This window comes from Solea senegalensis, unplaced genomic scaffold (assembly GCF_019176455.1).
Source record: "Solea senegalensis isolate Sse05_10M unplaced genomic scaffold, IFAPA_SoseM_1 scf7180000012564, whole genome shotgun sequence".
Classification (NCBI taxonomy): domain Eukaryota; kingdom Metazoa; phylum Chordata; class Actinopteri; order Pleuronectiformes; family Soleidae; genus Solea; species Solea senegalensis.
Window position 1 is genome coordinate 15,299 of NW_025320651.1, and position 24,088 is coordinate 39,386.

General features: G+C 39.4%; 2 protein-coding genes across 4 annotated transcripts; one reads left to right on the forward strand and one right to left on the reverse strand.

The window, feature by feature from the left end:
- The first annotated feature begins 1,260 nt into the window (after nucleotides 1-1,260).
- tomm40 (translocase of outer mitochondrial membrane 40 homolog (yeast)) lies at nucleotides 1,261-9,190 on the forward strand. The gene is made up of 9 exons (XM_044014871.1): nucleotides 1,261-1,331; nucleotides 3,520-3,739; nucleotides 4,801-4,961; nucleotides 6,143-6,244; nucleotides 6,747-6,852; nucleotides 7,185-7,307; nucleotides 7,418-7,494; nucleotides 8,242-8,344; nucleotides 8,694-9,190. The coding sequence occupies exons 2-9, from the start codon at nucleotides 3,523-3,525 to the stop codon at nucleotides 8,831-8,833; spliced, it is 1,029 nt and encodes a 342-aa protein (XP_043870806.1). The 5' UTR covers nucleotides 1,261-1,331; nucleotides 3,520-3,522; the 3' UTR covers nucleotides 8,834-9,190.
- A 4,992-nt stretch (nucleotides 9,191-14,182) lies between these two features.
- On the reverse strand, nucleotides 14,183-23,161 carry LOC122759882 (probable ATP-dependent RNA helicase ddx6). 3 transcript variants are annotated; one of them, XM_044014868.1, is made up of 13 exons: nucleotides 22,958-23,161; nucleotides 20,738-21,547; nucleotides 19,813-19,876; nucleotides 19,612-19,716; nucleotides 18,637-18,766; nucleotides 18,093-18,236; nucleotides 17,512-17,606; nucleotides 17,290-17,412; nucleotides 17,079-17,207; nucleotides 16,039-16,219; nucleotides 15,857-15,958; nucleotides 15,522-15,744; nucleotides 14,183-14,450 (listed from the first exon to the last, which is right to left on the reverse strand). In XM_044014868.1, the coding sequence occupies exons 2-12, from the start codon at nucleotides 20,911-20,913 to the stop codon at nucleotides 15,533-15,535; spliced, it is 1,461 nt and encodes a 486-aa protein (XP_043870803.1). In that variant the 5' UTR covers nucleotides 20,914-21,547; nucleotides 22,958-23,161; the 3' UTR covers nucleotides 14,183-14,450; nucleotides 15,522-15,532. The 3 variants fall into 3 exon arrangements, with proteins under 3 accessions (XP_043870803.1, XP_043870802.1, XP_043870801.1); XM_044014867.1 differs by having other exon boundaries at nucleotides 15,518-15,744; XM_044014866.1 differs by having other exon boundaries at nucleotides 15,525-15,744; nucleotides 22,958-23,160.
- Nucleotides 23,162-24,088: the final 927 nt, after the last annotated feature.

The following is a 24,088-nucleotide window of genomic DNA, read 5'->3' on the forward strand; positions in this document are numbered from 1 at the left end:
GTGTGTGAGTGAATGGTTGTTCATCTCTGTATGTTGGCCCTGTGATGGACTGACGACCTGTCCAGGGTGTTCTCCACCTTTCGCCTTATGTCAGCTGAGATTGGCACCAGCAGCCTCATGTGGAGGATAAAGTGGTAGACGATGAATGAATGTATATTTTTGCGCTCTAATCTCGATAGATCAGCCAATAACCCTTCTGTCACCACTGCCTGTCTTTTTTATTGTGATCATATTTGGGGCAATAAAAGTCACTTTTACCAGAATCATCAGTCTCTGCTTTGATATGATGCTGGCAATGTGGTGAACAGAGGAAGTTGTTTGAATCCTTTGAGATTTTTTTATATTGTGGTCTTGATCAAAGATGTAGAATCCATCCTCACTAACTCGAACACACCAACCAACAAAAATAAAATAATAAAATAAAATAAAAATCAGGCATAGAAGGAGTGACCAACCCTCACGTTGACATTACAAGAAAAAGGTTTAAAGAAGGGTAAGACTATTAGGGCTGCATCTGTTGTCAATTATTTAATTAATTGCAAACTATTTCCATAATCAGTTAATCACTTTGAGAATTGTTTTCTAAATTGATCATTTTTTTTACATGGGAATATATTCTGGTTGACAGTTAACTAAATCTATTTGGTTTGGACAAACACACTACTGAAATGCCTCTCTGAAACACTCTCATAATATTCACAGGAAACAGGAAGACTTATAAAAAAGCAGTCAATTCTATTGTTTTGGTGTAGATAGGGCAGCATACAAAAGCACAATAAAATAAATGAATGGTTGTAGTTTTCTTGTGCATTAGGCAATTCAGAGTGCTTAGCTAAAAGTAAAAAGTAAGAAAAAAATAAGCAGCTGACTAAAGGGACACAGATACTATAAACTATAACTACAAAAATGAATGGAAATAAGTAAAGTAAACATTTAAAGAATCAAAGAATATTAAAATTATAATGGTGTTATTTTGTTTTGTCTTTTTTTGCCCACACATTTATTTTGGATTTTCTTTCGTGTTTTATATGCGTAGACATTGTATTTACTGTGTCTTGTTAAAAGTAAATAAAGACATTACAGGTTTGGTGTACCCTTGGAATGTCATTCAGTTGGAGACTGAACGAAACGAATGTTGAGCCCAATGAAAAACGCGCTACGTCACCAGAAGTGGGCTGTCCCACTTGCATTTCACCCAATAGCAGTCGACCTGACATACACATGAGCCAATCGGAACGCAAAACACTGGAAATGGGCAGGAACTTGTCAACTACGGTCACGGACGCTGTCGTGAACTTTACCGGTGTTCAACGAGACCCCACATCGTTAGCGTGAGTATTTCAACCGTAAAATTACTCGAGGGCTTTAATGAAAAGATGATGATTGGTGGAAATGACGTGCAAACCACTGGGTTCCCAAACTACCTTGTCTTTCATGTGTTGCTTAAAGGATCTCGTGGTCGACTCCACATGGCTACCTAGCAGTCAGCTAGTTAGCTCACCAGGCAACCAACCATGCTAGCTCGCATTAGCCTTCTCGGGATAAATACTGTTACCGCTGAAGACTAATCTCTGTACGTGGACTCTGTCGCAGACCCGAAGTTACACTTTTATATTTCGTTACGACCACATGTTTTGCCGTGACATTAATTGACTCACCAGTCAGCACAGTTCGGGCCTTAGCTTTAAGCAGTCAGTGTACTGTATGTGTTTATGCCTGCTGCCAGGTTATTGACGTTAGCTCAGCAGGTGTCAGGTGTGCCCAGGTGTTTCAGCTCCACTGTGTGAGAACCGAGTCAGGTTTCATCATGTTTCTTCAGTTGCACAGTCAGTAGCCTTTAGCTGTGATTTGCAGTGCATTTATATAATAAAGAAAATGTTAGTGCATTCTATGTATGTAGTGTTTACTCCAAGAAAAATAGTTTTTACTAAAGATAAATAATATAAAACACCCAAGAAACGTAAGACTATACTTTGACTGATATTATGGCAGAGAAAAAAAGAAATCAGTTTATCTCAGTTCATTGTCCCTCAAGGTGAACATTGATTTGCAGTAGGCCAGCAAGACAGCATCAAAGGAATAACTAGAATAAAAAAACAAACAGTATTTGTTTAAGTCACTGTTCAAGTTGAGACTTAAGTCCATTTATTGCACCAGGGTCAAAGGAGAATTTAAACCTGTTGCTTTTAACCCTGGGGTCCTGATATAAATATAAATGGTCCATTACACCAGTATTATACAAGACATGCATGGGCGTTGCATACACATGTTGTATAAGCTTGCTAATGTATAAGACTATATTATAATAATATTAAAACTAATATTCAGCCACATAATTCCAATGCTAATGATCACAGAACTTGTGATCATTAGCTGTAGTCCGTGTGCACCCTGCTCTGGCAGAATTGATGTAATTGCTGGAATGAATATACACTTGCACCAAGTATAAATAAATAGTGTGTCTCTCCAATCTTCATTTTGGTCTGGACTGCAGTGCATGGACTACATATTAAAGACATTGATTAGGTAATAACAAAGAAATTAACTTATTAACTAACAGTAATGAGTAAGGTTGATCTTTTTTCAGTTGCATTACTGCCTTGTGCAATTTATTGGTATAATAATAATCGGCCATCACTGATTATTAGGAAGGAAAAACAACATTTGGTATGAAATAGAAAAAAAATAGCTAAACTGTTATAATTTCAAAAGGAGAAGAAGGGCTGCAGAATCACTGATTAAAAGCCCATTTAAGATGGTGATTTTTAATGAGGGGGGATTTCATAACTGTTGGCAGATCAAGGGTTTTCTAGAGGATGGGGGCAGCAATGGATATGATCAATTAATCTATATTCGTGTGATTACTTGATTAATCAAGAAACAAGCTTTCTGAATTTGTTCAGCTTTATTAGCCTTCTTTTTCCTCTATTTAACAAAGAAATTATTAAAACTGTGTACAAAACAAGACATTAGCGGGTTTGGTTTATAAGGCACTCTCTATCAAACTCTTTCAAAGTCCTTTGATGACTTTCAAAAGGTAGTAGTGAAAAATTACAGAATATGCACCCCCTTATGACTTTCTACAAAGAAAAGGTAGTAGCGAAACATGACTGAATTTCTACGCCAATGTGTGTTTGTATGGGTGTAAAATTGCTTTAAAACTTAAATTGCTAGCTTTTGTATGTACCTCGCCATCTTGCCCTGCCATTTTCTACTGCAGCAAAGCCGTCAAACCAGCCAAATCATACGTTTCTAGTTTTTAAGTTTGCTTGCGGGCTTCAAACATGGCGGTTGGGCACAGTGCCATCATTGACATTGTTCGTATAAGAAATGCAAGAGATGTCAATAGAATGTGACGGATGCATCACTTCACTGGCCGCTCCCACATGCCTAAAGACAGTTGTGCTAGTGTTAGGAGAGGATACGCAAGGCAATGCGCCATGCTCATGATGCATCACTTGAACTAGTTAAATAAATGTATTAATCTACTATGTTGTTCTTATTATGTTATTATATCAGAGTATGGGGAGTGTGTTGGCAGCCGCCTCCCCCAGTCCAGCCCCAGCTGCAGCTGGAGGTAGTCCAGGGGTCCCAGGACTGGTGTCGGTCCCTCCAGGGTTCACCATGCCCTCCGTGTCTTCCGTCCCTCCAAAACCTGGATCGGACCAGCAAACATCAGATGCAGATTCCTCACTTCCGAACCCAGGGACATATGAGGAGTGCCACCGCAAATGTAAAGGTTAGAAAATCTGCTTTTTTTATTGTGACATCTAGCAGAGAATAACTTAGCTTCACATATGTTCAGATTTTAAATTTGAAGTGTCAGTGTAAAATGATCCTCTACTGTTGTGTAGAGATGTTCGGATACCATTTTTCTTTAGGGATGTCCCGATCCGATATTGATATCAGATATTGGTCCGCATAAAAAACGCATATCGGATTATATCGGACAGCCTCTAAAATCTCTTATATCAGCGCTCCGATACAACAGTCCATTCTGCTCCAGCAGTGCCTGCGTGTGTGCTACTGCTATTTCAGAGGTTAAACATTTTTCTTTAATCTCAGAAATCAGAGGTTACGAAGCCGCACAGTGAGCGTGATTTAGCCATTAGCACCGCGCTACCTCATTCTGAGGCGAGCTGCTAAAACATTATTTCCTAAACCAGCGCCACCTGTCGACTTTCAACAGCCTCCCTTTGTTAATTATACCCCAAATGCCAAGAGCTTTGTGTGTTTTAAATGTGCCCTGAAGCTCCACACACGGAGTTAAGTACGTCTGCGGGGCCGGTCCTCGGGCTCCGTGTTTACCTGCGGGATGAGTCACTTACCCTGTGTGGGTTGGGCTAATCCAAAATAGTGAAAACAAGGGACGTGTTCTCTGAAGACACGCTGTTACCTGTGAAACACGGCTCCTGATGAAATTAACCATAGACTGTATGAAATTAACATGGAAAAAAATCCAATATTCTTATGTTGAAGGTTGAAATGGATGTAACCATTGATTAATAATAAATGGGCCAGTTTTTATCAGTAATATCACTTGATCAAGCCTATTCTAACATTCCACACTACAAAATAAGTCCTTAAAGTATGTATGATTCTTGCTGATATCGTATCGGATCAATATCGGTATCGTGTCGGAAGTGAAAAATTAGGGACATCCCTAATTTTTTTCCTCCCTATATGGATTCCAATACTGGTGTGTAAAAAAAAAAAGTATTGGAGGCATTTCCGATACTGGTATCGGAATCAGAACAACTCTACTGTTGAGTAAAATGGCTGTTTTTTTTCCTGCTTTAGAGGTGTTCCCTCTGCAGATGGAAGGGGTGAGGCTATTGGTCAACAAGGGCCTCAGTAACCACTTCCAAGTCAGCCATACCATCACCCTCAGTACCCAGGGTGAATCTGGTTATCGATTTGGTTCCACATACGTTGGCAGCAAACAGACTGGACCAGCAGAGGTAATGAATAGTTTTCCAACAACCCCATCCCTGAATACGTCGATATATTTGTATTAAGGTTCATTTCCGTCACACATGCCTGTAATCAGGGCAAATAAGCATTGACCACAATAGCACAATCGGAACATAAGCGCAGCTTATATTAAACAAGGAGCTGTACTTTGAGTTGCCCTGTGTATGAATAGTGCTGTACAAATAAACTTGCCTTGCAATGATTACTCGATTAATTGATTACTAAATGAATCATCAATTGTTTTGATGATCCATTCTTTGGCTTGAAGTTTGGGATTTTTTTGATAATGAAAACAAGTTCTGATTTTTTTTCAGCTTTTTATACGTGAATATTTGCTGCTCCATAAAACAAAGCAAGCATAAAATATTACTTATTTGATATGTGGACAAATTAAGACATTTGAGAATATCATCATTTCCAGGTTTCGGATTGTTTGACCGAACAATTCATTAAAAAAAGAATCAACAGATGAATCAATTATCAAAGTAATCATCAACTATTTTGATGATCGATTACACAGTTTGTGTGCTTTTAAAACATGTATTTCAAGCTTGAAGCAATCAATATTTTCTGACATTTTATGGACTAAAAAAGAGCTGCTATCACAGAGGTAATAAAGAAATAAACCTTGTACATGGTACATTCTAAAAGAGCTGCATCTAATGATTATTTTCATAATAGATTAATCTGTCTATTATTTTCTCGATGAATCGTTTGGTCCATAAAATATCAGAAAACCTTAAAAAATGTTGAGTGATGTTCGTCAAACCTGCAAATGTTTTGTTTTGTCCACAAACCAAAATGATTCACTTTCAATGATTTCTTTGTTATCCAGAGCAAAGAAATGAAGAAAATACTCACATTTAAGAAGCTGAAACAATCGAAAATCTTGTTTTACTCATGAAAAAATCTTTCAACTGATGAATCGATTATCAAAATAGTTGTGAATACCGATGAATAATCGATTAATTGTTTCAGCTCTACATTCTAATGCCAGTAATGATGAAATTGTGTCTTAAATTGTGTAAAACCCTGAAGCATACACAATATTTACACTGACACAAAAACACAAGGCATGCTATAATCAAACTAAGCCTCAGTACTCTGCAGAGATTTAAATGTAATCCTTCACCTTCAAACTCACAGTGGTGTACTTTGTTCCCTCTAGTCTTTCCCAGTCATGGTCGGAGACATGGACAACACTGGCAGTCTCAATGCCCAGGTCATCCACCAGCTCACGAGTGCTGTGCGCTCCAAAATAGCAATCCAGGTACCACATTTTGTTTTTTGACTTATTTTATTCCTCCATCTAATAATAAGCCAATGAGCTGTTTTTGTTGGGGCGGAAAATGCAGTCGGTGTTTCAAACACTTTCAAACACAACATTATAATTCAGGCATTTTTAATGATTTCAAGAACCTGTATGAAACCTGTTAATTAGAGAGCGAGATTAGATTTCCAATTTATGAGGATTGTTTTCTTCGCAATGTCAAGGGCAGTGGGGACTGTACGTGATTTCTCTCTTTATTTAGTAAGTGAGGTCACTCAGGTCATAGAGCGGGGATGAGATACCTGAAAAAGATGCTGATAGGTCTTCACAAGCATGTTGCATTTTTTAGTTGTAGGTTTAGATGTTTTAATAGAAGAACATGTGAATATGTTGGTGGAAGAAAGTTGTAGATGAGGTCATCCTCGGACCATTTTCACTAATCTTGTCATTTAGATCTCTGACGTTTGACTTGTGTGTTTGTGTGTGTGTGTGTGTGTTTTAGACTCAGCAGCACAAGTTTGTTAACTGGCAGTGTGACATGGAATATCGTGGTGCAGACTTCACCTCCACTGTGACGCTCGGAAATCCAGACGTACTGGTTGGATCTGGTATGATGAGTTGAAAAAAGGGGTGGACGATATAGGCATATGTTTTATTTTTAAGTTTGACGATAACTCGCCAATGTCCTTTAACATTCAAGTATAAATGTAAAGACTTAGAGCTGAAATACACTGTGGAAAACATTGAACTCTGGGTAAAGTGTTGGGTTAATTGTGCAGCAAACAAGAGAGCAAATAACTATTAACTAACTATTTCAAAGATTTAGTTGTGGGGGCTGGTGTCTCCATGTTTTCTTCCTATTTGATTAACCACACGTGGCTTACCTGTGTGATACGAACACCGATCAACATTTTTAAAGGTTTCACAACTTTTCCATCAGGCATTCTGGTGACCCACTATCTCCAGTCTATCACACCAGCGCTGGCTCTGGGTGGTGAACTCGTCTATCACAGGAGACCAGGGGAAGAAGGAACTGTCACCTCCCTTCTGGGCAGATACACGGGTAAAACAGCTTATTGCACTCCAAAACTTGATGATGCTTCAGTACATATGTTGCTCTCCTCCAATAATCATCCAAAAAGTCAAATGAGCTTCTCATTATTTTCTATTCAGGTGACAACTTTGTTGCAACATTGACATTAGGAGGTGCAGGAGCTCACGCGACATACTATCACAAAGCCAACGATCAGGTAACAATAATGGGAAACGTGTGCAACAATGATGGCAGAAACTCTAAAGTCAGTGTTGTTTTGGGCAGCCATTCTAGATTTAGTCTTTGTTTTAGTCTTTTGGACTAAAACACTTATTAGTTTTAGGTCAATAAGTATTGAAGATTACTTTTGGGCAGAAACCTTTAACCTCCATATTTTCAACAGTTTTTTTTGATGCCGACTTCATCATACAACAGTGTCACAGAAGTTTGACATGAAATTTCTTCCACCGGTGGTGCGCCGCGACCGACTCTAGATCGGCTTGGAAGGGCTCGGGGCAAAGGTGGTTTACAGTGAAACCCCGCCCGGACCTCGCCGCTTCCCGGGGCCGCGGACATGTGCACTCGCTGCGGCTTCGCCCGCACGACTGTCGTTCGGAGCAGACTGTCATCAGGGCGAGGAGCGTAAATCGCCTCGAAACAAGGCCCAGGTCATTTTTAGGTTTTGATTGACAGATGACGCGAACAATAAGCAGAAATGAGGTGCGCTCTGAACGTCTGACAAACCACACACTGACATTTACGTCCATTCTCGTCCCGTCAACGAAAACTCACACACGTCTCGTCATGTTTCCGTCGTCAAACATGAGATGTTCATCTCGTCACCGTCTCGTTATCGTCATGAAAAAAAAGGGGCGTCATTGTCATCGTTGACGAAAACAACACGGTCTAAAATACAGCGTGTTGGATCCGATTCTTACATTTGCCTTCCTTTCTCCTCCTACAGCTGCAGGTAGGAGTTGAATTTGAAGCCAACACAAGGATGCAAGACACCACGACATCCTTCGGCTATCAGCTGGACCTTCCAAAAGCTAACCTGCTCTTTAAAGGTAAGTGCGCTGTTTTGATGCTAACTGGAGGCTACATAGATTCTCCAACACACTTGGAAGGGGAGGGAGAGCAGAAGGATATTCAGCTGCAACATGAAACTTCACCAATACGTCCTGCGAACACACTTTTACACACTGTACCTTAAGGGTGGTTGTAAATGGTACCAACTCATTGGGGCTTTTCCATTATCCAGCTCGAGCACTGCTAGAACTGTACTAGAGCTCCATGTCGTCCATGACGTCCCTGATACCAAACTGAGCTAGAAATGACAAACAACACTTCAAAAAAAAACTTGAACTATCCTTTTGACAAGTGATTTGGATCTCCTTAACCTTTGTCTCTCCACAGGTACGGTTGACAGTAATTGGGTGGTAGGTGCGACCCTTGAAAAGAAACTGTTGCCATTGCCACTCACACTGGCCCTCGGCGCGTTCCTTAACCACCGCAAGAACAAGTTCCAGTGTGGTTTTGGTGTCACCATCGGCTAGAGGACGCAGGGGTCTGTGTGGAGTGCATCACTGGCCACAGCTCGGACCGGCACAGAAAATCCCCGGACTGCGTTTTACAAATTGGATTCACAGACTCTCTTTCTTTGAGACAGACAAGAGAGACAAAGACAAACTTCCAGAGGAGCCAGAACTGGCCAAAGCCATGTCTACATACTGTAGCACAATTGTCTTTTCCTTCATGGCGTGTTGGATTTTACCCAGAGGCTAGAGAGATGTACATCTGTGGACATCAGGTGATGCATGAGAAACATGTGATGTGGAAATCAAAAGTGGTTAGTTATAATATATGGTGATCATGTATGATGATTGAAATAAATGTGATGACTTTTTGTAAAATTGGATGTTGTAATTACTTCGAAGAACAGGCAACTTCACCAATACATTTAACACAACCAAGATAGCCTAGTGTAACATATGGGTAAGACCGTTGTGAGCCATCAGGGTCTGGATCCTGTGAAGTGTGGACTTGATCCCATGGGCGGTCCCAATTGCCACACAAATTGCAGACTCCTTTTCATGCAGCCGACATTTGCCCTTTTTTGAAGGATACATTTGTGTGTCCTTCACAATGGAGACTATCCTCGACATCCTTGCGCACCAGCTGCAGAAGCTGTCCACGTGGCAGTAATGAAGGTTTGCCAACAGCCCAAAAAACCCAAGAGGCAACTGCATCATCATCATCATCTTCATGTCACAAACACTATTTCATGTCACAGCATAACCACATTTCTTTCATCTGTTCATGGTTGTCTCTCAGCCCCAGATTTGTCACACGCTGGAGTCTGTGTTGATCCATCTTAATTTATAACATTAAATGTACTAGAAAACTAAACTATGACATTTTTGTCAAATTTTGGACGACATCTAAACCATCAAATTTTAGTGACGTTTTGGACGACATACTAAACTGTGACTTTTTGGACTACAAACTAAATTATGACATTTTTGTCAAATTTTGACATACTAAACTGTGACTTTTGACATACTAAACTGACTTTTTGTCAAAACATACTAAACTATGAAATTTTTGTCAAATTTTGGACGACATACTAAACTATGAAATTTTAGTGACTTTTTGGACAACATACTAAACTGGGACTTTTTGGACAACAAACTTAAGTAAGACATTTTTGTCAAATTTTGGACGACATCTAAACTTTGAAATTTTTGTCTCATTTTGGACGACATACTAAACTATGACATTTTTGTCTCATACGCATTCTTGTTAATCTGCAGCCACTGAAAGACTGTTGTGTTGTGCCTTAAAACTCAAAAAAAGGGACAATAACTAGCCAAAACTGGCCAAATGTTGTGCTTATCACAAGCAAAGAAATTCTGTAATGTAAGAAACGTTAGACTAAGAATGAGTACAGTTGTCTACACACATGGTTCTCAGACTGTGGTATGTGTACCACCAGTTGTACAGAGGAAAATCAGAACTACTGTTCTAATTTAGATTCCAGGGTATGTGATCAGACTATATGAAGTGGAAGAGGACGATGACAAGGAATAAATCTGCCTCCTGTGAAAAGTCTGCAGCCGACTTTTCTCTGGTGGAACTTGGTATGAAAAGTTTGAGAACCGCTGGTCTAAAGGCTTCACGTTTTAGCTATTTTTTGGTTACTGACACTAACAGCATAACAGTAAACCATTTCTTTGTAAAAAGAAAAAGAATCACAGGCTATTTGGTTGGGGTTTCCTGTGATTATAACTCTCAAAAAAGGTAAATAGCCAGACAACCTTTAATGTTCTACCATCATAAATACAACACAACAGCTGTCTGTGTTGTATTTATATTCCTCCAACTACTGGACTAACTAACCAACAATGACTCTGTGTTTATAATAAATAATATTTCATAATGCTACAGACCAAGGACAATGAATTTCCCTCACACCTACTACACGTTAGACAGAATAAGCACAACAGCATCGATCTACTACAAATACAGCAACAGAGTCGTGTAACAGATGGTCCGGCTCTGTCTGGGATTACAGGAGGAGACAGAAGACACTGAGACTTACGTGAACTGCTCGGAACAAACTGTCCAATCATTGGAAAAACTAGATTAATAATGAGATAATAAATAAAATAAAATCCATAATGGTATACATGGAGGAAACAGGAAGTGTCAGTCAGTCAGACTTTATTTCATTGAAGGAGCTGGCATTGACATACATTCAGAACAGTCTTGGTTGTCTGTGTTTAACAAAAGAATGATCTGCTCAGTGAGTCGTGAAGGAATTCATTTCTCCACAATGTTAAGCCACCATGAAAACGGTCTCAATTGTTTCCCATGTAACAATACATGTGTTGATTCAAGTGTTGCCTGCACGTTCAATTATCAATGTAGTTTAAGATCCACTGTGTAACATTTAGGAGGGAACGTTGTCAGAAACCGTATGTATGTCTGGATAAGTAAAAAAGCGAGATAGAATATTAACGTAAACGCTCTTGTACCGAACGTCCTGTGGATAAGCGACGTTGACGTCCACCTGCTTTGGCCCCCACTAAAGCGTGTCCAGACAGACTTGTTCGCTCTGGTGGGGGGGCGACCGAAGTCCACGGGCTTTGCTGTTGAACAGTGTCTGTACAGGACATTAATGTAAACGCGTCGGTATCAGAACACAACTAACACGTATAGAAGCAACACAAAGCTGGTTTAGCCACAGCCCTGCTCTCTGTCTCCCTCCTTCTAGATCAGTGGTACTGCAGCCTCACAGCAGGAGTCTGCTCTTCTTTCTGTTCTTCTCTACTTCACTTCCTCATCTTATGGACTTTTAAGCAACATGGCAGAGCATTTGTGCGTCAAGTTAAGACACAGCTAGCTACAGGGTTCCCACACCTTGGTTGACATCAAATTCAAAGACTTTCCAGGAACAATTCCCTCAAACTCAAGGACTGAATGTGCCGATGATGGGAGGGGCAACTTTCAAGAGCCGCTTTGCTCATGGCGTCTACTTTTAGCGATTTGCACACTCGAGTTTTGTCCTTAACGCTATATGATCATTGTTCTGCATGAAATCTCACGTCAGCGGCGGAGAGAGACAGTGGACAGTGTCCACAACACTTTCAATGTCAACTTTCAATGACCCATGTCTATTTAGACGATTTTCAAAAACTTTCAAGGGCCTGGAGAATGTTTTTTTTTTTTAAATCAAGTTCACAAACTTTCAAGGATTTCAAGGACCCATGGGAAGCCTGTGTTGAATTAACCGTTTGACCTGCATTACATCATGGGGGCAAAGTAGACGCCTGACACTGGACTAAGGCACTTTGTGGGGAAGCGGGAAACTCAAATAATGTACTTCCTCACTCTACTCTTTCAATAAATGTCATTTAACAAAACCTTAACAGTTGTGCCCATAGAACGTATATAATGGAAGTCGTCCACCAGTTTGAAAAGTGTTGGTTAGCGCCTCCACTGGTTGCAAAAATAACTATTTGAAGGGAAGTCCGTGGGAAAATGAGCTTCTACTTCAGTGCACACATTTTGGTCTCAATTGCTAGTTTCAGCTCTTCTCGCCACTCTGTGCCGTCAGCTTGTTTCTTTATACTTTCATACCCATGCTATTTTTGTTTTGATCATAAATGGATTTGATTAAGTCGTTGATGAGAAAGATTTTGAATTTGATTTTGAAGGTCAGGTAAGGAGATCACAGGGAACAGGGAAAGTGTTTTGGTCCAATAAAGAGTTAAAGATTAAATGTCTACATGATGGTGTCGACGACACAAGAAAATCCCACAGGGAGCATAAGAGGAAGTGTTGAGCGACAGTTTTCCTACCCACTTTTTGTCGTTGGACAGATTTAAAACTGTTTTGTGACTAAGTATAAATCAAGTTTGACGCAGATCCTCCTGTTTATTACTAATGACCTCAAGACTTAAAAATATGCTGCCTTGTACTGTGGATTTAAAAGAATCCATGAGATGTTTCACAGTTGAATACTGAACACAGTGTCTTTTTACACAACACAATACAGTGTCACTGACATTATACGTATCAATGCCAATGCAAAAAAACTTGTACCAGAGTCTTTTTTTTCATACTAAAGTTGTTCCGCTGATGCCTCTTTAGCATCTGAAGCCATTTATACTCAAGTCTTGATCAAAAATATTATTATAAAGTTATTTGTGTCCTCTTCAATCTTTGGTTTCTGTGTAAAGGTTTGTAATCTTAAAGACATTTTGGTTCAACAAAGGGCTCGTGTTCAGCATCTTTAAAAGTGAAATTTGAAAAAATGTTTTTCATAAGCTACAGGCATGAGGATGAGGAGTAAATTAATGATCTAAAGGAGAAATATCAAATTTGAAATGACGTTACACACAAAATCCAGAGTGTGTCCATTCAAGCTGATGCAACTGTGTGATACTATCATGTCACCATGAGGTAGAAGCTATTAGGAATGTGTCCAGCACTTTGTTAAAACCACATAAAGAGAGTTGTCGCGTTGCTGACTGATGGAATAAAGTGGCCACTGGGTGTTTACTGTAAGTGCACTTTTCCCTCAAACTATGTCCTAAAGGCACATTTTAGCCCCATGCAGATCTGTACAGCAGGGACGCCACTCCAGGTCGGGCCTTTAAAAGGGATAGTTCGGGTGTTCTGAAATGTGACTACAGTCTGCTGAGACACGGGCACTCACTCTTACAAAAACATCATGGTTGCCAGCAGGGACACAAGCCACTTAACATTATTCTTATTTATATGGCACCTTAGAAAAACAGCTTTGCTAAACAAAGCAATAAACAGGATACTTGGGGATGAGAAGAGAAGATTATGTTCACTGCTTCATCTATCCTGACAAAGTGAAATGTGTCTTGCTTTGTCAACTGCTCTCTCTCTCTGCACCAAAGTCCATAGAAAATCAGTGTTTTTATATCAAAGCACACAGGAGTTGATGATCCACATCTGCCTCCATCAGTTTAGTTTAAATGTGCTTCTGCATTTAAACTCTTTTGTTAATTCCCTCAAGTGACGTCATTTTACCAAATGAGGTATCAGTGGACCAGGAGCTCTCCTGTCCTTGTGGCATAAAAACACTGATTTTCTCACAGGACTTTGGTGTGAGAGTGAGGATTTCATAGACTTCAGTTTCCAAGTATTGCTAAGACAGATTTAATTAAGTGTAGATTATTTATAGATGAGCCTTTCGTTAATTGGCTAAAATCCGTTTTACCTTGTGTCCCTGCTGGCAGCCATATTTTTAGTAGGTCTGAGTAGGAACACGCCGATACGTCATGCAACCACACCTAAATAAAAAAAAAAGCGTACTTTCCCTTTAAATTCAGCTTTAGTTTCACATTCTCATTATAAATGTTAAGTGGTTTTGTTTGTTTTTGTTTATTAAACAGCACCCATGTATTGTAAGAGTGGCTGTTCAGTCACATGTACCATGACAATCTTTGGCAGAAAGTTGTAGTGGCAGTTTTCAGAGGGAGACGACTTCACTAACATATGCACAGACCAAACTAGAGTTCAAACAGGAAATACAAACGAGACTGTTGTGATCAGAGAGTGGAGAATACTGATCTTCACATGGAGTCTTCATGTATGGACGGTGTTGTGCGACAAATGCCAGGTATCGTGTTTCTTCTGAAAGAAAAAAAGAACAAAACAAAGTAAGAATATCTGATAGTAACAATGTGAACGAGTCACGGCCTCAGTAAACCTGCACACGTGACAGCTGCTGCTGAGCAGCTTAAGGACAATGTGAAGCCACTTCACCTTTAAATCCAGTAAAACCTCAGTTAATCCTGTTTAATGGGAGGATTTAATTCACTAGCAAGGCTGCTAGTATTTAGTTCTCTTTAATAGTGGACATCTGAAGTGTTTCCTGTCAATAATATGTGGGCTGTGGCCCCCTGGTGGGTCCTGAAGGCACTGCCCTGGTGGGCAGTCAAATGTGAGTAAAGATTAAAAAAAAACATTAATCAATTACTAGATTAATAGCAGGGTTGCAACTAAATCATTTATAAAATCAAATAATCTGTTGATCATTTCCTCAATTACTAGAATACTTGTCCACAAACCAAAAGTATGAGTTTTAATGATTTCTTTGATATATGGAGCAAAGAATCCAGAAAATTGTGGATTGTGCATTTATGAAGCTGAAAACTCAGAAAGCTTGTTTTTAAATCATTGAATAAAAAAACCTCAAAGTAATTAATGGATGATCAAAATAGCTGACAATGAATAATCGATTAATAATCAATTAGTCAAATAATGGTTGCAGCCCTACACTCAAGTCACAAAGTAACACATTTGAACTTAAACTGATGGATTTTAATTGTGTGATTTACAAAGTGACACAAAGTTTAGTTTCCAGTCAGAGTCAGGTCTCCAACAGTGACATAAAGTGTCTAACATAACATTAAGATGAGGGCGAGCTTTTAGTTAGACGGCAAAATATTGTTTTTGTTGTAGGGAGAAACTGAATATATCACCCATACGCATGTATGTGTAAGAGCATATTAACAGGGCCTTGTTTTATGAGGCCGCCGTCCTGTGCTGCCTTGTTTTACAGCAGTCTGAATGTACAAACCAGAGTGTGCGGTTTTCACATTAACAACTGAAAATACAGCTGTAATTTGACCTGTGTTGACAAGTCATTATAAAACGTTAATAAGTGATCAGTGACCAACAAGAAAACAGATTTTTACCAACTACCGATTTATTCAAGGTGCTCCCAGATCCTTGATTTTGGCTTCGGTGTCTCCTCCATCATCGTCCGGATCAACAGAGTGAAACTCGGCCACGTACAGGCTCTTATCGATGCTGCCTGGGATGGGTTTTATGTCAGTGATCAGTTGATCCTCGATTGTTTTTAGGTTGAAGCGGTCCTCCGATGTTATCAAGTTGATGGCCAGGCCCAGGTGACCGAAACGCCCTGAGAGAGAAGAGACATTGTACATACAGTGTTAGCACTGGTTTCTTTCAAGTTAAAGATTTTCATCTATTTTGTGGAGCTTGTGAGGATTTAGAAATATTGTTATCTTTACCTGATCGGCCAATGCGGTGCAGGTAAGTCTCTGCACTTTTGGGAAAGTCGAAATTGATGACCACGTTCACTGCCTGGATGTCAATTCCCCGAGTGAAGAGGTCTACGGTGGAAATGTATTTAGTGATTTTAGTCTTCTGTTAACCACCACATCATTTTAAATGCAGATTTCACTTCACATACCTGTGCAGACCAGGTTTCTGCACATTCCGTTCCTGAAGTCGTGGAAGACGCGGTTCCTGTACTCCTGCATCATTTTTGCGTGTATGTAGAAGCACGAGTAGCCCAGCTGTGTGATTTTCTTAGCCAGAAGCTCAACTCTTTGGGTGGAGTTACAGAAGATGATGGACTGGTTGATCTGAAGCTGGAAGTCAAACATACAGATGTACAGTTTTTATGTTAATGAAGGAACAAACTCCTGGATTTATTTAGGCTTTACACTTTCTCTATCTTGTGGCCCTACTAAATCAACAGTTTATGAAAAAAACAAAAAAATGGGCACAAAACAAATTTGATTTGCATGGTGCCAAATGACAACATACCTTATCTCAAGACACTTTAAATAGTAAAACAGACACTTTACAATATTACAGAACGAGGGAGAGTTGAAACCCAAGAGCTCACACAGAGAGAAAACAAAAAACAGGAAGTACTCTCTGACAGATATAGACTCAAAGATGTGTGCAGCATCTGGCACAGTGGACTGGGGTGAAAGCTCTTGGCTACCATGTACTGTACGTGGCTCTTTTTATAATGTTTTCCCCATTTTATTTAGTTATGAATCCAAATCAAATCATGGACAAACTGCTGCCTTTGAATCTAAAAATATCTTGCACAATACATGCATCATTGCCAATCCTAGCTGACACAGGGTGAAAGGTGGGGTCAGAGGTCACCAGTCCATCACACAACCATTCCACCTCACACCTTAAAGCGTCCAATTAACTACGGCATGTTTTTGGACTGTGGGGGAAAATTGGAGAAAACCTGGACACAGAGGGAGAACATGCAAAATCCACACCCTTGTAGTCTCAAAAACCATACTATATTTAAGATAAGAATAAAATAAACTAAGGGGTAAAATGAGCTTGAAACAGCTGCTGCATTTAGCAATGTTTTACGGCCTTTGTGTGGAATAACGACACTACTTATAATCTAAGTAAGCCATAGTTAATGAAAACAAGTGGCCACTTCTCTCTTCTGGTGAAGTGCTGAAGACTTACCCTGGAAAACAGTGTGTTGAGACAGTGGACCTTTTGTCTCTCAGACACATAGGCGTAGTACTGGGTGATGCCCTTCAAGGTCAGTTCCTCCATCAGGTTGATCTCATACGGCTTCTGCAGGTGTTTACTCTGGAGATGGAATGCCAAGGGTATTATGAAGCGTAGACAAACACTTTTTTTAACAAGACATTTGTTAAAAAATTGTTCTCACCATGAATTTTTGCACACTGATGGGGAATGTGGCAGAGTAAAGCAGGATCTGACGATTCTTTGGCAGGAAGCTGATGATATCTTCAATCAGGACAACGAAGTCCTGGGACAGCAGCTTATCTGCCTGAATACAGCGATATATAAATGGTAAGGATTCAATACCTGTCAGCAACAGGGCAAAATTAAGAACAGTTAATTCAGATACAAAAAAAGGTAAACTCACCTCATCCATCACCATCATTTGGGTCTTGTCCACCTTTGCGATACCCTTCTTTATCAGGTCCAGAATCCTGCCTGGTGTAGCAATCACTACATGCACTAATGTGATCGGAGGAGACAAAGAGAACGTCACAAAAGGTTCAGACAGCAGGTACACGTGGAAAAAAACATATAAAGTAAGAATGTGTTTATCTTTCCCTTAGACAACCTTTTCCTACTGGAAATGCAAGGTTGTAAATTGTTCAGACTGTACAGAAAGAAAGAAAGAAAATCTGCATTTTTAACACAGGAATTGCTGGTCTACCGCTGTCTCATCTAGTCTGTGACACTTGTGTATCATTTCTTGACTTGGGGGTTTGAAATCCTTTGTCCTGTTTTACCTATGAATTTACTGATAGAAGCAACAGTAGATCAACTACTCCTGTAGGCTGTTGTGTAAAATCAATAATTCTTTTGTTATCGGTGAGTGTCCGTGTCTCAAGCTGTTACAAGCACAGTGCAATAAATGTCTACCATGCCAGAACCCCATAAAATCCACACAGCAAAACCAACTGACACTATAAAGATCAATGGCATGATAATTACCTATCTCATCAAGACGCATGATGTCATCTCTCAAGTTGGTGCCACCAGTGGTGGCCATGACCTTGACTCCAAGGTGCTTGCTGATTTGAATGCTGATTTGGCTCACCTGCAGGGCCAACTCTCTGGTCGGAACCATTACCATGGCTGGATTGAGACAGAAATGGCAAGGACTGATGAAATGCAAGGGTTCATGAGATGCACAGAGGATGTTAAAATAAACACTTGATGCTCAAAACACAAATTCACTTTCTTAATGCAGAGTTTTAACATTTAGGATGCCACGTTTGGACTTTTTCCTCTGCTTTCATATACAGTAATTTGCACATTACATTTGTCTCAAAGCACATGTTGTAATTTTGAAATAATTGTAATTACCATGTGCCCAAGTAACCTGGTTCACTTAATGCATTCACTTTTTGCCAGCAAGGATTTTACTGTGAAATATTTACAGTGGTGAGCAGCAAAATTACAAACAATATCTGTTCATGGACCTTCTGTTCATATCAGTTTCCGTTAAAACTGGTTTACTGTATAAACGACTTACCCTGGATGTGATCCTTTTTCAGATCGATCCTCTCCAGCAGAGGAATGAGGTAGGCTCCACTTTTTCCTGTGCCATTCTTTGCTCGAGCCAAAATATCCCTGCCTGATAGTGCAATGGGGATGCTTTCCTCCTTTTTTATGCAAACAGAAAAACCCAACCATTACAATGAGCAAAGGTTATTGGCTTATGAAAAGTAGTAGTAAGAAATGTGCCAATCTCACACCAAGACACTGCATATGGTAATAAAAGAGCATCTCTTACAGCTTAAAATAACTCTGTATTGGCACTTTGTGTGACGTCATCAGACTGCCACTGACTGGTTAGAGTACCGTACTATATTGTAATGGAAAACCAACCAAACCGTGTAGAGTCCAGCCGTGCCAAGCCGTGGCAGGATAAAAATTAACCAAACATCATCTGATTTCTTGTTTTTTGTGACCACTGCATGCATATTAAGCCCAACTACCATAAATAAGATGATCAATTTGGGGGGGGGAAAATCGCACCTATCTTGGCTAATTTTCAAACACAATTCACAACTGAGTTAGAAATTTGCAGTGTGAAAGATGACAAGTAAAGAATATCATCAAAACATTAACTACACTATTCTATTGAGGATACAAATGTAAAGATAGGATGTTTCATATCATGTGATTAATAGTTAGAACAATGAAACACTGAAGAATTAAACAATACTATTTTGAAATTGCATTGTTCATAAATCCAGTTACCAATGACTTTTGCCTTATCAGCACAAAATTAACTGTGAGCCAAAGACGAGGCATGCAGCGATCTGCAAAAGCCTCAGAGGAATGTCGAAAAGCTGGAAATTTTATCGGCATGATTCACTCATGAAAGCATGAAAGCCTCTCAATCACAAGTCAGCCCGTCTTGTAGCTTGCGATGCACAACGATAACACAACTCTGAAAGTCATGTTGTGTGAACTTGGCTTAAGAAGAAAAGGCTTCATTTACCTGGATAGGGGACGGTTTCTCCCATCCCATTTCAAAGATTCCCATTAGAAGCTCCCGCTTTAGGCAGTAGTCTTCAAACTCATTTCCTTTAGTTGATGTCACATCCTGGGAGAAATGGAATAAAAAATACCCTCAGTGAAAATGGCTCAACACAAGAAATCTGACTATTGGCTATCTTCAAGCTTTTAATAATGAACTTACCGAAGTCCTCATCCTGGTGTCTTTTGGAGGAAGCTCCAGGCACTTCTTCCAGTCATCCCCAAACCTAATTGTAAGCATACGCATAATCATGTCTGCTTTTTGCCCAATGCAAACAATAGCCATGAAGAGAGTTTCAAAAACTGAAGTCACAAAAATAACACATTTGAACTTAGTGGAGGAGACAGCAAGGGATTAGGAGGCTGTGAGGTTAAAGTTCCCGATTTCCTCTGATTTTTGGTGTTGGAGAGAGTGGTCTACTAAGAAACACAAACGTTGGGTCTCAAGCTCTTCCCCAACACTAAGAGGCAAGCTGGGGGCATGATTACTACAGTAAGTGGGAGCTAATATCTGTAGATACTAACCATGACCAAAAATATTTAAGAGTGAAATTGTCAATTCGAAAAAAGAAGATCTACCAAAAAGGACAAGCTGAGACTTGATGAGGTTATTCATCAGAAGTCGCAGAATTTGACCATATTTATGGGCAATGACTTTGTTTCGAACACGCATGTATAACCTTAACATAACATTAAAAATCCAAAGAAATTTACAAGGTATTAACAGGGATGTAGGGTAAAAACTGTATTTTAAGCATTAATACAGATCATTAACAGTATCCATTTTATTTTAGAGTCTATTTACAGTGTATTGTCACTTTCCTTTGAGAGCAAAAAACATCTCAAAAGAAAACTATTCACACACCGACAGAAACAATTTGTGTGTAGCTTTATATCCTGATCTCCCAAATCAAGATATAAACTAAAAATATTGAGATAGTATTTATAAGCCACGTCACCCAGCCTTATAAGACAGTACTACAGTCATCTCGATATCCAGGAAACCCTTAAATATAAGCAGAAGAGCTGCAGAATATTGATATTTCTTTCAATGCATAAAGGACAGCATGTAAAAATTAGTATCTTACTTGATGCCCCCACTGTTCTGAGGAATGCTGCTCATTTTCTGTGGGGCACCGAAGTGTTGGGCAGTTGTAAGGAATCCTGGTTGTCCTGCAGCCTTGCTCTGCCCTCTGAGCTGTCCATTTGCTGCTTTGTTCAATCCAATCATTGGTGCTGGGTTTGCTGTTCTTGCTGTAGCCATGGTTTCACCTCATTAGCAATTTTTCCTTTACAGTGTGTAAAATTTATAATTGCTTCTATTTAACTTGTGTTTTGCACCCGTGTATAAAAAAGTAAAAATGGAGAAAAATAAAAAATACTTTCTCCTAGCTTTTCTTTTCAAAGAGTGTACTGTGTATACAATCCCACAATCAGAACTCTTAAAAAGAAGTCTGCATCTGAATGTCTATTTACAAGACGTCTCCAAATAGGAGAAGTGAACATTCACGTGAATAAATAAATCAAAGGTTGTGTGACCAAAAAAATTAAACTGCGTACTCTTATCCTTGCTGTGATGGGAATCCCAAGTTTACTTTGTGTATTATTCGTGTATCTTGGCTTTTCAAGTCCAAATGCTACATTTATACATTCACGATGGCCAATGCGAACATGACCTCAGGGCTGGTGCAATTTTGCTTCTGTGATCAATGAGTCTTGAAAAGCATTTGCTGGAGCTTGATACTGGCTCAAATGTCACTCCAGGAATCCTTTCTTTAACACAAACAGTCCACTGAGGTTATATTCTTCTCATTCCCTTTTGCTTCTGCAGCAGAACCTGAGAGGGCAGTCTGCAAAGTGCTCTGGGTATTGCTGATCAATATGTATATCCAGGTTACCTGTCAAAAAACAATAATAAGATGTTAATGATTCACATTAAAAAAATAACAGTGAGCAACATACATTAATATTATCCCAGAGACTGTGTCCCATGAGGGTTTTTGGTCATCAAACAACTTTATTTGCAGTACAAATGTGAGCCATGTCCACCAATTTCATGGTTTCTCCAACAAGAACCCACAATTCAACAGTCAGCAGCTGTCTTACAATTGGAAGATGTAAGAAGTAACACAGGGGATGACGCACAAACCAGCCTTAATGTAGGGCTGTTGTATTAAAGCCATCCTCACCGAGAGCCGACTCACAACATACATTATCTCAAGGCACTGTACATAGCAGAGATAGCGAGAGCAGAGAAACCCAACAATTCACACAACGGGCAAGCAATAGCCATCGGTGGAGAGATAAAAAAAAAACAACAACTATCTTTTAACAGGAAGAAATCTGTTTCTATAATATATGGATAAAATAATGTTGCGATTTATTTCTCAAATTATTATCATGACAAACAATTACCTGTTCAGGTCTGGTAAAAAACATTTCTTAACATATTCCGACAATTTACAGAGCAAACAAGTACTTACTTAACCGAGAAAATAATCCACAGATTAATCGATTATTAAAATGTTAGTTGCAACCCTAAACGACTGTGCCCGTCACAATTTATGCTGTGCTGGTTATGAAGATTGGTCATCTTTAAAAAGTGAGTCGTATAAAAGGATTAGCAAACGCGACAGACCAATGTCACACAATGGGATTATTTACAGTCACTATCTTTAAAGTTTGACTAAATATCAGCAAAAATACTTGCACTGTAAAACATTTGTTAGTGTCTTGTTATCTACCCAGGAGTTGTAAGCTGCAACACAAGCTATATGGTGAAATATGGCAAATAAACTGCTACTACTAGCGTCGATGGTGTGGCTGTATTGTTGTGATGCTAAGGCTATAAGCTAACATCCAGCTAAAGCAATAGTGACGAGCTCTAAATCTAACTGACACGTGAAGTTAAGTTGAAGTTAGTTAACCACACGGTTTTTTTTATTCATGTTGCGCACACGCATAAGTAGGGCATCGGGGATTTTGTCCCGACTATCCCACATTCTACAAAAATGTCACTGCTGACACTTGACGAAGCCTGTGAAGAGTTTGCTAGCAGCATTAAAACTTTACGCATTCCAACGTGGCTTTAACCAGTCAGCTAACTAGCTAAACTCAAGTCCCCCCTTACAAAAGCGCCCGCTTATAAACGTCTTCAAATAAAACCCGTCTGTCCACATGAACCATTTGCTTCGCCTCGGTCCGCACTTGTTGCTTCAAAAGTTAAAAACTAAAACTGGCTAACTAAGTTAGCAGGGTGTTAGCTTAGCATTCACGATGCTGTTATATTAGATATGGTGGAGAAGTACCTCTTTACCCAGTCGGTAAACGATGTTGTCCCAAATTGACTACACAAACCCGAAGTTCTCCGGGCTCCGTCGATGCTCAGCGTTATATCGGCTGTTTAATTAAGTTTATTTAACATCCGCTGCTTCTTCAAATCCACTCTTTTGTCTCTTCTTTCAGAATGTTGACAATTCAACATGGCCGCGCTCGTTATGTGGGCTGGTTGTGTGCGCCACAGGAAACTGCAACTGACCAATCACAGCCCTGCTTTCAAACTGAAGGGCCAGAAAAACTATTATCCTTTTACACAATATCCACATTTGATCCAGTTTGGTTTTGTATGGAAGCCTGTTTCTGCCGGTGAAAAAAAAAGAACAACGTTTAGCCTTAAAAAAAAAAAAATCATAATTATTTCTGCCGGTGAAAAAAAAGAAGAACGTTTAGCCTTAAAAAAAATAAATCATAATTATTAGATAAAAAGACGAATTTATGAGATAAAACGTCATAATTGTGTGAGGAAAAAAAAACCCTCACAATTCTCAATTCTAACTATGCATCTCATAATTTCTACTTATTATGACTTTTTTAATCTCGATTTACCAAATGTTGTATCTTTTTGATAAGTTGTCTTGAGAGTATTGAGAGTCTGCAAAAAAGCAGACTTTCTCCCCAAATCCAATTCAACACACATTCAGGGGTTTGCAGGACTATTTAAATGTGATTTCCACAGAAGTGACTCAGTCTGAATGCTCTAACTTCTTAACATCATCATCATATTTCAGATTAATAGTCCTTTTAGTCACTCTAAAGCCTTGGACACACTGCCATGACTGTCGCCTAACAGCAGAGAGTGACATGTAACCACCAAGCGCACTGCACCTTGTTGAGGGGAGATTACTTTCTTTTCCAACAGGTGGCAGGTACACACTGCAGTGTTTGATCATCTTGCTACTCAGTCATCACACAGACAGATAGCTCACTTCAGATGCTACCACGTCTGGGATTAAATCAAATTAATTATGGAAGGTAAGGAAGAAGGTGCACAATCAGGGTTATAGACAGTCATTGACAAATCAAAATGTCGTTTTTTGAGGGCGACCCAATGTACCAATACTAGTCTTTTCACTGAGTCACTGAGTTATTCTTGTGAGTTA